The 16,894-nt window shown below is 32.9% G+C and overlaps 1 protein-coding gene across 3 annotated transcripts in view; it reads right to left on the bottom strand.

Moving 5' to 3' along the window:
- Window positions 1-16,894, bottom strand: part of LOC148948539 (lachesin-like) — a 232,493-nt gene that overhangs the window by 191,739 nt on the left and 23,860 nt on the right. For all 3 annotated transcript variants that reach the window (XM_089093973.1, XM_089093976.1, XM_089093975.1), the window contains exon 2: window positions 8,380-8,477. In XM_089093973.1, coding sequence (XP_088950099.1) covers window positions 8,380-8,477 — 98 coding nt within the window. The remainder of the gene's footprint in view (window positions 1-8,379; window positions 8,478-16,894) is intronic.

The following is a 16,894-nucleotide window of genomic DNA, read 5'->3' as shown; positions in this document are numbered from 1 at the left end:
TTTGTATTTTATAAGAAGTATTTGGGATAATGCTTGAATTTTTGCATTCTGTAGCAAGTATTTTGTGTTCTACACCAACAACTTTTCATTCTGTTAGAAGTATGTTAGAATTTTGCGTAGTATTTTTTGTATTTTGTAAGAAATATTTCTGTTTTGTAGGAATTATTTCGAATTATGTTTTAAGTTTTTGTATTTTATAAGAAGTATTTGGGGTGTTGTTAGAATTTTGAGTTTTGTAGTAAGTCTTATATTTTCTGCACCACCAATCTTTCATTTCTTTACAATTAATTTAGAATTGTACAGAGTATTTTTGTATTTCGTAAGAATAATTTTTTATTTTGTAGGAATTACTTTGGATTATGTTTGAACTATTTTTTATTCTTAGAGCTATTTTAGAATTATGTTAAGTATTTTTGTAATTTGTAAGAATAATTTTTTGTTTTGTAGGAAATATTTGGATTATATTTAAACTTTTTTGTATTCCATAAGCAGTATATGAGGTGTTGTTAGAATTTTTGTGTTTTGTAGCAAGTATTTTGTGTTCAAGACCAACAATTTTTTATTGCGTTAGAACTATTTTAGAATTGTGCAAAGTATTTATGCATTTCGTTAGAATTACTTAGGTTTTGTAGTAATTACTTTTGTTTATGTATAACCTTTTTGTATTGTATAAGAAGATTTTGGTATGTTGTTACAATTTTCGTGTTTTGTAGCAAGTATTTTGTGTTTTGCACCAACTATTTTCGTTATGTTAAAACTATTTTAAAATCGTGTTCAATGCTGAAAAATGCAAAGTTGCATTCTTCAACTGGAAGTAAGCGTCGCCTGCGGATATTCCTCTTGGAAATAGTAGGATTAAGTCAGTAGATCAAATCACCTATGTCAGTCTTCACATTGGTTTGTCAATAATGCACAAGCGACAAATGTTAACTGCTCATATTGAACTTAGAATTTGGTTATCATGTGCTTCTTTTGTAACCAATTAGTTAGGCTTCAGCTACCGTCCTCTTTTGAAACTTTTCAAATTGGTCGCTCTACCAAATTATCTGTACATATCACCGTTTTGGAAAATACTCATAAAAATTTGTTCAGTATTCTTCAGGTTCGCAAGGTATCTCTTACGTTTTACCCCTTGGACCCTCAACTCCTATCTGGTTAGAAAGTTCAGCATTGTTGACCCCATTAAAGCTGCGAAAAAAGAAAATTTGTGCTTATAATTCCCGTTTGAAAAAGTTGAACAATCCTTGGTCGTCCGTGATTGTCCAGTAGTTAAGATATATTTGTTGTGCTTTTTAAATTATTTGTTTTCTCGCGTAGTGTAATTGTTGCAATTTTAAACTGATTGACGATTTAGTCTTTTTTTCGTATGAGTCCAATTTAAGTGACGCTGGTTATTCTCAATATTGGTGTAAATTTTTCTCTGATAATGTAATGCGTATATAACTAATGATTTAACTGTTTATTAATTATCCATTCTTTTAAGCATATTAATTTAAGTAAAGAAGTATAAATTCCGTGATTGAACAATTTCCTTGTCTCTTATATATATGTGTATTGGAGTAAATGAATCATTTGTTGAGAGTGATCTGAATTCAAGACCAGCGGACAAAAGAGTCGTTTAATTGTTTTAACGTTTATTGTCATATTTATAATGGTTGATATGATTATCTACTGTATATTTTTAATTCACTGATAAATATTCGTGTCAGTTTTTTACCAATTGCGGCTTGATGCAACGGTGCTCATATTGCTTATGTTTGTTCAGTACTTGGGAGTTTAAAAACAAAGACATGTCACGTACCTGCAGTGCAGAGTATAAATGAGTTATTCTTTCTCGTCTTTGTAATTGTTCTATGAGCTGATTTAGATCTTAGCTCCAGCGTTCGTCACTAGGTTTGTTATTGCTGTTAAGTTTATGTGTATTTCTTCTTTTTTCTCTTTTTTTGTTTATCGCTCCGCCTTTTCCTTTTTTTGTATGACCGGTTTTCCAATAAATCACAATAATAATAATAACAATAATAATAATAATAATAATAATAATAATAATTATAATAATAATTATAATAATAATAACAATAATAATAATAGAATCATTCCGACAAAACAGGAATATTTCTTACGAAATACAAAAAATACTTTACAAATTCTAAAATAGTTATAAAAGAATGAAAAACAGTTGGTGTTGAAAACAAAATACTCGCCACAAAACAGAAAAATTCGAGCAATATCTCAAACACTTTTTATAGAATACAAAAAAGTTCAAACATAACCCAAAATAATTCCTACAAAACAGTCTGTTCAGTCTTTCCACAGTCTGTTACAGTTTGCCGCTTGTTCAGTCTTTTTTTTATAGAAGGGGCAAAGGTTTAGGTCGTCGGATATCTGATGGATTTTTCTTTATCTGGTATCTTCTTAGGCACCCATTGAGCGAAATATCGAATTTCATCTTCGAGGTTATGAATTGAGTGCAGCAATTTCTCATAACTGAAGTCTTCCATGTTGAATAAAGAAATGGGTTTATCACATTCAACTATTAAGAGCTTACCCTTTGGGACGTTTCCCTTAACATAAACAGCTTGCACACAAAAAAACTGTATATTTCTCGAATTTCCTCTTGTACTTTTTTTTATTTTATAACCATTTTCATTGCAAGGTCATATGATTTTTCATAAAATTCATTTCGGTTTATAAAATTTAATGTTGCACACCATCCTTTGTTTTATTATACTTAAATATATGAATCGCAAGATCTATCAAGCCACGCGTAGTTGACCTTCAAAACCTGTTTTATTTGTCGGTCATGTTAACCTAGCCGAAATGAACCTAACTTAAAAGTAGTTAACTTGATGTTACAATACCTATCATGTTATGCTGCCATCTATAACTGAAATGGAATAAGTGGTAACAGTCGGGTTGTAATTCACACTCATGTGTCTCTAGTCTTTAAAACATCCAAGGGGCAGCCTGAATGTCGGCTGCAGGTAACAGAGTTTGGTTAGATGGTCAAATATTTACATGTCGTAATGACGTAATCTCGTGTGATTTGTTTTGGTTCCGAGGGAATCTTTATAATCTAGCAATAACAGGTTTTGAAGGTTAAAAACACGTGGCTTGATAGACCGTACTATTCAATTTTTTCAGTATTGAAAATGATTTCAGTGTGCAACATTGATTTTTTTAACAGTTATTATAATTTCCGGTGTGATTGACTCAGAATATATCGGATTGAAACTTTCCTCGTGTGGTGTCATTTTTGAAGCAGGATTCTTATTTTTAGATGAACAATATCATGAAGTTTATAGCTATAAATGGAATCTAAAATACGATATGCTTAAGTATAAAGAAAAACAAGTGTTTGCAACATTGAATTTTATAAACGGAAATTCCTTTTATGATAAAATCATAAGACCATGCAAAGAAAATGGCTATGAAATAAAAAAAGTACAAGAGCAAATATGAGAAATACACAGTTTTTTTGGTGTGCAAGCTGTTTTATGTTAAGGGAAACGTCCCAACGGATAATCTCTTAATAGTGGAATGTGATAAACACATTCCATTATTCAACTTGGAAGACTTCAGTTGTGAGAAATACCTGCATTCAATTCATTATCCCGAAGATGAAGTTCGATATTTCGCTCCATGGGTGCCTGAGAAGATACCTGATTAAGAAAATGTATCACATACCCGAAGACCTGAACTTTTGCTGCCTCCATGAAAAAGAGACCGAAGATGTGGCAAAGGTTTAATTGAATCTAACCTTGACTATTGCTAAAAAATTACCCAAGAGCCCTTTTAAGAGCTAAAAATGTTTTACACTCACTAATTTTTTGTTTTGTAGGAATCATTTTGGGTTATGTTTGAATTTTTTTGTATTCTATAAGAAATATTTGGGATATTGCTCGAGTTTTATCGTTTTGTAGCAATTATTTTCTGTTCTACACCAACTACTTTTCTTTCAATTAGAACTCTTTTAGAATTGTGCAAAGTATTGTTTGTATTTTGTTAGAAATATTTCTGTTTGGTAGGAATGATTATGGATTATGTTTGAAGTTATTATGTTCTATAATAAGTTTTTGGGATGTTTTGTGTTTTGTAGCATGTATTTTGTGTTCTGCACCAACTATTTTTCATTCTGTTAGAAACATTTTAGAATTGTTGCAAAATATTTTTGTATTTTGTAAGAATAATTTTTGGTTTTGTAGTAAATACTTTGGATTATGTTTGAACTTTTTGTATTCTATAAGGAGTATTTGGGATATTTTTAGAGTTTTGCTTTTTGGAGCAAGTACTTTGTGTTCTACACCGACTATTTTTCATTCTGTTAGAACTTTTTTAGAATTATGTAAGTATTTTTGTATTTTGTAAGAATAATTTTGTCTTTTTAGGAATTATTTGGATTATGTTTGAACTCTTTGTATTTCCTAAGAAGTATATGGGGTGCTGTTAGAATTTTTGTGTTTTTTAGCAAGTGTTGTGTGTTCAAGACCAATAATTTTTCATTCTGTTAGAACTATTTAATAATTATGCAAAGTATTTTTGTATTTTGTAAGAGCTATTTCTGTTTTGTAGGAATTATTTTGGATAATGTTTGAACTTTTTTGCATTTCGTTAGAAGGTAGTGAGAATGTTATGAGGAATTTTATGTTTTGTAGCAAGAATTTTGTGTACTGTACCAACTATCTTTCATTCTGTTAGAATTATTTAAGAACTGTGCAAAGTATTTCTTTTATTTTGTAAGAGTCATTTCTGTTTTGTAGGAATTATTTGGATTAAGTTTGAACTTTTTGTATTCCAAAAGAAGTATTTGGGGTGTTGTTAGAGTTTATGTTTTTTAGCAAGTGCTTGTGTTCTGCACCAACTATTTTTCACTCGGTATGGACTATTTTAGAATTATGCAAAGTATTATTTTGTATTTTGAAAGATTTATTTCTGTTTTGTAGATATTATTTGGTTTGTGTATTAACTTTTAGTATTCTGTAAGAAGTATTTTACATGTTGTTGAAATTTTGTGTTTTGTAGCAGTTATTTTGTGCTCTGCACCAACTACTTTTCATTCTGTTAGAACTATTTTAGAATTGTGCAAAGTTTTTTAGTATTTTATGTTCCACGCAAAAAACTGGTTTGACGAGGAGAAAAATAAAAATTTCACGAGGATAAAAATCAGTGTACAAGTTTCACAGTGAAAAAATCAACATGCAACATGTTTCACGAAAAAAAATATCAAGATAAAATGAGTTTTACGAAGAAAAAATCAATGTACAATAAGTTTTACCGGAAAAACTATAAGTACAACAAGTTTCATGAGGAAAAGATTAACATTCAGCATGTTTCTTGAACAAAATAATCAAAATGCAACTAGTTTCATGAAGAGACAAAAAATTTACGTAGAACAGTTTCACGAAGAAAAATTATCAATATGCAACATGTTTCACGAAGAAAAAATCAACATAAAACAACTTTCTTGAGGATGAAATAAAATTTGAGATAAGTTTCACGAAAAAATTAACATAAGATAAGTTTCACGAAGAAAAAAAACTCGACATACATTATCCTTGTTTAAAAATTCGAAGATAGTCAATTGATGCGAAAATCTATACGCATATTGAGCCTATAGTTTCAGAGACAGTAGTGCCGTGCGGTAGCGCATTCGTTTATAAAGATGCAGGTAGTCCTGTTATACAAAAAGTTAACATAGACATTTATTTTAGCCAAAAAGACTGTCCCACAGCAATGCAGAGTTTTCAGGCAGTTTGTGGTGCAAAAAAACAATTCGAGCCAAAAAAGGTCAAAAAAGATTGTGATGGGTTTGTTCTTTTAACGTAACACTCCTTTCTGCATCACTTTCATTTTTGATTCGTTCTGATTCTCGCTGTCGCTTGTCTTCTAACAGCACAATTCTTCGTTCTTCACTTTTATTTTTGACACGTTCTGGTACTCGCTATTTTCTCTAGGTATGTTAAAGTGGAGAGGCTGGAAAGTATAACAAAGGTATCATTCGATTTCTGTGATTGAAAAACATTAACTGCATGTTTGCAAACGCTCTGTTGCTCTGTTAGCTCCCTTTGCAAGGAAGAAAAATCATGTTTTGAAAAATTAGTTCCTAGTAAAAAAAAATTTATTTTTTCTTTTTCATTTTTATTAAAATAGCTTAACTTTTTCTATGCAAACTCCCGAAAACACCGTGTCATATCATCGGGCTCTTTAGTTATGTCGTAAGATTTTATATATATCTTGTTTGAGAGCTTTACAGAGGTAGGAAGTAAAACCTATATGTATTGTCCTATTTTAAGAAAAAATCATAGCGACTTATTCTGTTTTATAGCATAAATTGAACAAAGATAATGTTCATTGTGTACATCAAAAACGAGAAAAAAAATTTGTTTTCAATAAAGCACCATTTTTTAGAGTTTTACCGATACTAAAGAATGTCATAAGTCAGTTTATGCTCGGTAGTTTTGTAGATATTCTTGCGTAATCTGCCAAGTAAGAATTTTTCGTCTGCTGTGAGTTGAAACTTTGCTCTTTACTTTCGTAAGAAAGACATCTATATAATTAGTAAACCAATTTAAAAAACACACATTTTGGTGCAGTTAAAAGCATATTCATATATATAACATTTTAAAAAATTCAAAGTTTCTAATATGGTCCTTCCACCCAACGAATGCTTGCGGGGTGGGTTGATGCTCTATGGTCGCAATATAAAAGTGCAACAAAATGATAGCGTAAGCAAAGGGGGGTAAAAGGGCAAGATTTTCTTATGTAAATGGGAGATAAGAGCAAGCGAAGGATCTTAGAAATTAGTGCCTATCTGGGATGCAGCGGTAGCTAGCAACCTGATAAGAGACGATCATGCCCCATAGAAAAAATACAATAGCCCATAACTCCTAAAAACAATCTGATCAAAACAAGAATTAGACTATTAGAACCGCCTTGTCCGAAACCCCTAGAAATTTTACCGTGTCTTTGCTTGAACAACATGGAAATTATATGGGCTTGGAAATCAAAATAAGTGGCTGAGACCACGCATATACGGCATCTTTTTTCTTTCCGTTTTTTTCTCCTCATCTAGCTGGGCACTGGAAAATCATAGAGCTGTATAAAGGCTCATTTTAAAGGAAATTGCTACATATAGTGCCTTTTAGAATTAAAAATAAAATAGTTTTTAAAATAGAAACAACTTTGACAAAAAAAACTGCATTTTCGTGTACAAGCTTGATGAATGACGTTATAATCGTTTAAGGTTATATCCATATATGACGTAATAAGTGAATGCAATATTCATACACGCTTAGCCTATCTTTCGACAAGATAGAAATATAAGAAATACATAATTACAAGAATCAATTTTTTGCGAAAAATTACATAAGGGATCAACATAGTTCATCATAAATGGTGTTAGTTAAGTAGTAATTAATAGAAGTTTCGTTTACACTTTAACTTGACAAATGTGTAAAAATTGTCTTTGGCAGGAACTGAACGTGTGACCTCCGAAGTTGAATACCAATACACTATTCACTGTAGGCTTTCAATGAGACAATTATAAAAAATTTCATGTTATATTATACTAAAAGACGATCATAAGAAGATCAAACAATTGCATATATTGGACTTAGTTATCTACCTGATTTTTTAGGTTTGTTTCTTACTATTCCAAAAAGAAAAAGCCGCAGGCTTTTTCCTGTTTGTAATCCGGGTTGCAGTTTGTGTAAGGATCGATTGAGAAAGGATGAAAACTATCAGACATTAAATGCTAAGATGGAAAAACATGCAACTTCATTGACAAGTAGGGGAGATGGACCGGCACATAAAACAAAATTACATAAAGGATCGATGTAGTTCATCATAAATAGTGTCAGTTAAGAAAATCTCATGTAGTAGTTATGAATTGTAATAAAGAACGAACTCTTGCCTATACTAACATGTATAGGCAACTTAACTATACTTAATACCGTAATTAAGAACGAATTCTAGCCCATAGTAAAATAAATCATCATATACTATATTTTAGTTTATAATTAAAAAGGAACTTTTGCCTATACTAACTTATCAATGCAACTTAACTATAGTGTAGGCTTGTACAGTTATATTTAAAGTCAATATATTAAAAATTCCCTCTAACGGGGAATCGCACTCCGGTTATTTGCGTGACAAGCGGGTATGCTCACCATTGTGCCATCCGAGACTTATGAAAAATAAGTTCTATGTAAGACATGATAATAAAGTTGTTAATACAATAAAAAAATTGTATAAGGTATCAGTCTGGTTAATTATAAATAGGGATTATATAAGTTTCATCGGTATCATGGCTGTAGAGATGGTTGAAATAAAAAAGGCTAATAATCAATTATGATCGGTAATAATAAAAGCCATGAAAGGTACCTTGTAAGATCCTACATGCCTTACTCTACAGTTTAGACTAGCTTCTCGGCCCAGGGCAACACTGACGTTTTGAGGGTCTTCAACAAACTCTGGACGCTCTGCAAGACAATTACGAAAATAATTATATTGTATGCGCATTAGCTGAATCATCAAAACAAAACTTGTGTAAACTATATCTGAAACACTAATAAAAGTATCTTATAATTTTTGTGAAACATAATTTTATCTTGATGTTTTGAAAAAAGGTCGCACTTGTAACTAGTATCATATTACTTGCAACTCTTCATATCCAAATCGACATTTAAAGACTGGGAGTGGTGTAGAAGAAGCAGTATTTTTTTCCGCCAATTTACCCTGATATCCAGTATTAAATTTGTATTAAAATTGTATCAAAATTGGAGCTATTTATAAAAACAACCTACATAAAAGGAATTTTTCAAGACGTAGTCCAATAGAAAGAAGGGTTTACATTTCTATGAAACAATCTCATGCATTCAGGAAACAGGGACGTACATAGGGGATAGGCTAGTTAACCAATCTTCCCCTCAAAATCCTGAATTTCTGGGCACTATTCCATCTAGAACACTCAAATTATCTGTATAATCTACATGCAGGAGAGTTTTAAATTTCTCATTTGAATCCATAGTCTCCAAATGCCTTTATCATGCTCCTTAGGATAAAGTCCATCAAAATGATTCACATAAATGGGGATAAAAAATAACCTTGCTGCATTGGTGCTTATGATTCTTGATGGTTCGTACTCACATACACCTTACTAGTTTATCTGTAAGGATTTCTATGGATTGTTCTGAAATTCTTTATTAAAATTCTTTTCTTGCCATCTACATCTCTCTTAGTATCAACTTTTTAGTATACTATAACGTTAGACCATATTTTAAACTGACAACACTGCTCAAACACCACTTGTGTATTATACAGTACACATCGAAAAAGTAAAGCTAGGTCAAGTCATAAGACCATTTTATCATCGTTAACCATTTTTATAGATTGATATTGTTCCAAATTTATAATAAATAAGGTTTGAATTAACATGCTCTTCAGGGTTACCTTAACTGCTAAACACTTTAACTCTTTTTTTCTCCATCTTCCAAGCTCCGATGTCTCTGATTGGCTCCTAAAAAACGGATGCTGGCTAAAAAAAACAGTCTGGTTGAAAAACTTGGAGTTGAAACAAACTTGTGTGGGGAATCCCCGCTCATACTGCTATCTTTTTGCAATGTTTAGGAACCGGACGGGAATCCCCGCTCGCTTAGAAAGGTACCAATGAAAGGCAAGCAAAACTCTCACCCATCCCTCCAAAAATATTTTATTCAGAGATTTCTTGTTAAAAAATTATCCAATCACTAATTAGAATCAATCACACTCCTATTATTCAAACATTAATTAATATCGTTCATAGAGTCCAATTTTGCGAATTCCTTATCCCTTTTTGCAAATGTCAATCAAAAAATTCCTTTGTAAAAGCGTGTTTAATCACGTTACTTGGAAAGGTATCCATAAGTACATGCTCTGAAAAGGTGCCAAGGAACGTAATCTCGTCAAACTGTTTCTTGTATAATTCCATGTGCAATTCATATCAAAAGCAATAACCAGTCTGGTAATCTGCCTTGGAAAGGTGCCAAGGAACGTAAAGGCCCTAAAATGGAACATAGCACTCTACTAATTTATCCCACGGAAAACTCCCCCATGAAGAATTTCTACCGTGGAAATCTCCCCCCCCCCAGAACGAAACTCTAGATGATAACTGTCCCGTAAAAAATATCCCTTCGGACAATTCCCCTAAACATCTCCACATTTCAATTTGAGTCGGCTAAGAGAAAGTAAGACAAATAAAAAGAAATTCCCCTAATGTAAAATTTCCCTTGGAAAGTTTCCCCCGACCCCGGATACTTTTCTCCCCACTGAAAAATTATCTCCGTGAAAAATTCATTGAGGAGAACCCCCCCCCCCAAAAAAAAAATGTCTGAATACTTCCCAATGATAAATGCTGTACGTAAACAATGGGCAAATTTAATGATTTACAGACCTTTCCCCAGGGGGTGTGGGAGGTTATGTTGCCTCTAAAGGCATAATTACTGGGCTTTTCAACTATGCTGAACAATATGGCTATCTAAAAGTTTTGATCAGTTGAATTTGAGGAAAAAAGAGGGATGGAAGAGGGGCTAGCTACCCTCAAATCTGTTTGGTCACTAAAAAGGGTACTAGAACCAATTTCCGTTCAAATGAGCCCTTTTCCGATATTTTAGGACTATTGGTTTAATGCGATCACCCCTGGGGAAAACATAAAAAAAAAATTAACACGCATCCGTGATCCTTCTTCTCGCAAAAGGTACAAAATTCCACTTTTTTGCAGAAGGTAGCTTGAAATTCTTTAATTGGATTCTCGGATATGCTGAATCTGATGGTGTGATTTTCATTAAGATTCCTTGTCTCTTAGGGGGCATTTTCCCCTTTTCCGAAAATGAGGTAATTTTTTTCAGGCTCGTAGCTTTTGATGGGTAAAACTGAACTTAATAAATTTTATATATTTGGAATCAGCATAATAAGCTGATTCTTTTATATATTTATTGATAACCCTTTTTTAGAGTTTCGGTTACTATTGAGCCACATCGCCCTTTAGTTTTAGTTCGTTACCACGAACTGTTTAATCAGTGTGGAATTTTATCTTGTCATTATCGTGGAAAACTTTCCTTGTGTCTTTCTATTTTTCAATGCATACTTTACTATTTTTTTTATGATAAGAGCTTTGCTCCCCAATATCAATGCAAATACAGGATTTTTTTTTTTGGGGGGGGAGGGGTTAACTCCCCAAAACTGCCCATTCGATATGCCCTTGTATACTCAGGAAGTAGACTCATGATGAATAATGAAGCTTATAAGTCTCATTAGTTTGGAAAGGTAGTAATGATTGAATTATAGTTGCACTTTTTGTAATTGAAACATGGAAATTGTTAATCAGAGTGGTATGTGGCGTATAGAACCGAATTACCGGAATAGTAGTGACTCAAATAAATTTTACGTAAAGATACGGGAAATAACAGGCAAAGTCCCATATAAACATATGGTATCAGTAGAGTAGTAGGTACCATTTTGCGTAAGCCCCTAGGAATTCCCATACTATTTGCTTGCGTCTCGAAACCTTTTCAAAGAGAGTCAGAACTCCCTCACACAGTTTGACGTAGAATTTTTTTTTTAAGAGTGACAATTTCCAGACAACATTGGCATGCGTCTTATTGGGATTAAGAAAACAATGGATGGAAATGTGCGATTCCATACACCTTGACAAAAGTATTTTTTTTTTACAATGGGCATTTTTTTTCTGATAAAGAAAAAGGGTTTAGCATTTGTGAATACTTCGATATGTGCTGTATAATACACAAGTGATGTTTGGACAGTGTTGTCAATTTAAAATAGTTTAACATTATACTGTACGAAGAAGTTGATACTAAGAGCGGTGTAGATGACAAGAAAAGATTTGTAATAACGTATAGCTTTATTTCTTCGATGGGTTCCGTGTAATACATAAGTGGTGGGGTGATGGCAGAAAGATCTCTTAGAGTACTTATAGTGATGTACGATGGGCCGAGCTGCTAACGAAAACCCCATCTGGATGAGTTGAAATAAAAAAATTTAACAAGAAATGGCTGAAAAGTGTTTTTGGGGAGAAGGCTTGATTGTGTACTGTATAATTCACAAGTGATGTTTGGAAAACGGTTTCAATTGAAAATAGTTTAATATTATACTATACGAAGAATTTAATACTAAGAAGGGTGTAGATGACAAGGAAGGAAGTTCAACAGAAGACTTATCAAGATTTATGATATGTTTCGTGTAAAACAAACGCCGTTGTGTGATGTCAGTAGTATGTATTAGTCTAGTTATAGTGTGATAGTGGAATGGGGAGTTTCTAGTGAAAAATCCATGTGGATGAGTTGAAATAAAATTTTTAACGAGAAATGTCTGAAAATTGTTTTTGGGGGGATGGGGCGATGACAGATTGGATGTCTCAGACTAGTGATAATGCTGTACTATGGTACGAATTGCTTGTGAAAAACCCAAATGAATGACTTGAAATAAAATTTTTAACAAGAAATATCTGAAAAGTATTTTTTGGGGGATGGGGCGATGACAGAGTGGATGTCTTAGACTAGTTATAGTGCTGTACTCTGGCATGAATTGCTTTCGAAAACCCGGATGAATTAATTGAAAATAAAGTTTTAACAAGAAATGTCTGAAAAGTATTTTTGGGGGGATGGAGCGATGACAGATTGGATGTCTCAGACTAGTGATAGTGCTGCACTGTGGTACGAATTGCTTGTGAAAAACCCAAATGAATGACTTGAAATGAAATTTTTAACATGAAATGTCTGAAAAGTACTTTTTGGGGGATGGGGCGATGACAGAGTGGATGTCTTAGACTAGTTATAGTGTTGTACTCTGTCATGAATTGCTTTCGAAAACCCGGATGAATTAGTTGAAAATAAAGTTTTAACAAGAAATGTCTGAAATGTATTTTTTGGGGGGATGGGGCGATGACAGAGTAGATGTCTTATACTAGTTATATTGATGTACTCTGGCATGAATTGCTTTCGAAAACCCGGATGAATTAGTTGAAAATAAAGTTTTAACAAGAAATGTCTGAAAAGTAGTTTTTTGGGGGACGGGGCGATGACAGAGTGGATGTCCTAGACTAGTTATAGTGCTGTACTCTGGCATGAATTGCTTTCAAAAACCCGGATGAATTAGTTGAAAATAAAGTTTTAACAAGAAATGTCTGAAAAATATTTTTTGGGGGATGGAGCGATGACAGATTGGATGTCTCAGACTAGTAATAGTGCTGTACTGTGGTACGAATTGCTTGTGAAAAACCTAAATGAATGACTTAAAATAAAAATTTTTAACAAGAACTGTCTGAAAAGTATTTTTTGGGGGATGGGGCGATGACAGAGTGGATGTCTTAGACTAGTTATAGTGTTGTACTCTGGCATGAATTGCTTTCGAAAACCCGGGTGAATTAGTTGAAAATAAAGTTTTAACAAGAAATGTCTGAAAAGTATTTTTTTGGGGATGGGGTGATGACAGAGTGAATGTCTTAGACTAGTTATAGTGCTGTACTCTGGCATAAATTGCTTTCGAAACCCCTGATGAAATAGTTGAACATAAAGTTTTAACAAGAAATGTCTGAAAAGTATTTTTTTGGGGGGATGGGGCGATGATAGAGTGGATGTCTTAGACTAGTTATAGTGCTGTACTCTGGCATGAATTGCTTTCTAAAACCCAGATGAATTAGTTGAAAAAAAAATTTAACAAGAAATGTCTGAAAAGTATTTTTTTTCTTTACTTGATGGTCATTCAAAAAGCGAAGATTTTTGTTAAATAAATAATTCTTCTACCTTTTAAAATAGCTTTACGGGGTTTGAGAGACTCTGTTGTTTTATTCTGTGTGATTTTATCTTTACTTGATGGTCATTCAAAAAGCAAGGATTTTGTTAAACAAATAATTCATATACCTTTTAAAATAGCTTTACGGGGTTTGAGAGACTCTGTTGTTTTATTCTGTGTGATTTTTTCTTTACTTGATGGTAATTCAAAAAGCGAGGATTTTTGTTAAATAAATAATTCTTATACCATTTAAAATAGCTTTACGGGGTTTGAGAGACTCTGTTGTTTTATTCTGTGTGATTTTTTCTTTACTTGATGGTCATTCAAAAAGCGAGGATTTTTGTTAAATAAATAATTCTTGTACCTTTTAAAATAGCTTGACGGGGTTTGAGAGACTCTGTTGTTTTATTCTGTGTGATTTTTTCTTTACTTGAAGGCCATTCAAAAAGCGAGGATTTCTGTTAAATAAATATTTCTTGTACCTTTTAAAATAGCTTTACGGGGTTTGAGAGACTCAGTTGTTTTATTCTGTGTGATTTTTTTTTACTTGATGGTCATTCAAAAAGCGAGGATTTTTGTTAAATAAATAATTCTTATGCCATTTATAATATGTTTACGGGGTCTGAGAGACTCTGTTGTTTTATTCTGTCTGATTTTTTCTTCACTTGATGGTCATTCAAAAAGCGAGGATTTTTGTTAAATAAATAATTCTTATACCTTTTAAAATAGCTTTACAGGAATTGAGAGACTCTGTGTTTTTACATGAAAACAACTTCAACCGTGGTCCGCAATCGGAAATTGAATTATAAAGAAGTTTTCAACTGAAAGTAAGGAGCAACATCAAAACTTAAACGGGTGGGCTGTTTGTATTTCTTTGGGCTATGTGTGTGTCTTCGGGCTGTTTGATTCTTTTTGGTGTGTTTGTATCTGTTTGGGCTGTTTGAGTCTTTTTGGTCTGTGTTTGTCTCTTTGGGCTGTTTGTGTCTCTTTGGGCTGTTTGTGTTTCTTTGGGTTATGTGTGTCTCTTTGGACTGTTTGAGTCATTTTGGTCTGTGTGTGTTTCTTTTGGCTGTTTATGTCTCTTAGGGTCGAGTGTGTCTCTTTGGGCTATGTATGTCTCTTTAGGGTGTTTGAATATTTTTGGTGTGTATGGGTGTTTTTTTTGTATTTGGGCTGTGTGTGTGTCTTTTGGCTGTGTGTGTCTCTTCGGGCTGTGTGTGTCTCTTTAGCCTGTGTGTGTCTCTTTGGGCTGTGTGTGTCACTTTAGGCGGTGTGTCTCTTTGGGCAGTTTGAATCTTTTTAGTCTATGTGGTCTCTTTTGGATTTTTTTGTAGTTTTGTGCTTTGCTTGTCTCTTTTGGATGTTTTAGTCTCTTTGGGCCGTATGTGTCTCTTTGGGCTGTATGTGTCTCTTTGGGCTGTGGGTGTCTTTTTGTGATGTGTGTGTCTCTTTAGGTTGTATGTGTCTCTTTGAACTGTGTGTCTTTTTGTGGGTGTTTGTCTTTTTGGTCTTTATGTGTCTCTTTGGGCTATGTGTGTCTCTTTGGGCTGTTTGAGTCTTTTTGGACTGTGTATGTCTCTTTCGGCTGTTTGTGTCTCTTTGGACTGTGGGTGTCTCTTTGGGCTGTGGGTTGATTGGCAGAAGGATGTATTAGCGAAGTAATAGTGCAGGGCGAGTTGCTAGTGAATAAGGGTTCGCGAATATTAGCTTAGGAAATCTAAGCTAATAAGGGTTTTTGACCGTAAACTCTAGTTTTTTGCCAGTTTGTAGCTTACGCACTAATATCAATATCAGTAACGATTCTATTTGAACTTTCTCCAAGTTGATCAAATTTGTCTCTAAACGGTTCATGAAAAAAAATTGTTTAAGGGAAGAAAAAAAAACCCTAAAAAAATTTAGTAAAATCTTTATCAACACTCAGAGCAGGGGGGTGTTGGGATTGAATCTCAGAGAAACAAAGAATTTACTTTTTTTTTAAATGTGACTCAAATACATTTTGTTCTTTTCACTGGCTTGAAATTGCATAAAAATGAGCCAATCATGTTTTACAATCCTATTGTTTGCTCAAAATTGGACAAAGCAACGACGATTAGGCTAGTTTATTTTGCATGATATTTCTAAAGCCAATTAAGATGAAGAAATGTCTTCAAAGTCAAGGATATAAGAAAAAAAGTTCTGGATATTTTTGCCAGTTTGTAGTTTACGCACTAATATCGATATCAGTAACAATTCTATTTGAACTTTCTCCAAGTTGATCAAATTGGTCTCTAAACGGTTCATGATAAAAAAAATAGTTTGGGACAAGAAAAAAAAACCTAAAATAATGTCGTGAAATCATTTTCAACATTCAGAGCAGGGGGGGCACTGGGATTGAATAATAGAGAAACAACGAATTTACTTTTTTTTTAAATATGACTCAAAGACGTTTCGTTCTTTTCAATGGCTTGAAATTGCATACAAACGAGCCAATCAGGTGTTACAATCCTTTTGTTTGCTCAAAATTTGACAAAGCAACGACGGTTAGGCTAGTTTATTTTGCATGATATTTCTAAAGCCAATTAACATGAAGAAATGTCTTCAAAGTCAAGGCTATAAGAAAAAAAAAGTTCTAGATATTTTTGTCAATTTGTAGTTTACGCACTAATATCGATATCAGTAACGATTCTATTTGAACTTTCTCCAAGTTGATCAAATTTGTCTCTAAACAGTTCATGATAAAAAAATAGTTTGGGACAAGAAAAAAAAACCCTAAAATAATGTCGTGAAATCATTTTCAATACTCAGAGCAGGGGGGGGCGCTGGGATTGAATCATAGAGAAACAACGAATTTACTTTTTTTTTAAATGTGATTCAAAGACGTTTCCTTTTTTTCACTGGCTTGAAATTGCATACAAACGAACCAATCAGGTGTTACAATCCTTTTGTTTGCTTAAAATTTGACAAAGCAACGACGGTTAGGCTAGTTTATTTTGCATGATATTTCTAAAGCCAATTAAGATGAAAAAATGTCTTCAAATTCAATGCTATAAGAAAAAAAAAGTTCTAGATATTTTTGTCAGTTTTTAGTTTATGCACTAATATCAATACCAGTAACGATTCTATTTGAACTTTC

Source organism: Artemia sp. Qi Xiang Cuo, chromosome 9 (assembly GCF_049724085.1).
Source record: "Artemia sp. Qi Xiang Cuo chromosome 9, ASM4972408v1, whole genome shotgun sequence".
NCBI classification, from domain to species: domain Eukaryota; kingdom Metazoa; phylum Arthropoda; class Branchiopoda; order Anostraca; family Artemiidae; genus Artemia; species Artemia sp. Qi Xiang Cuo.
The sequence above is the reverse complement of the archived record's forward strand: the minus strand, read 5'-3'. Positions and strand labels throughout refer to the sequence as shown.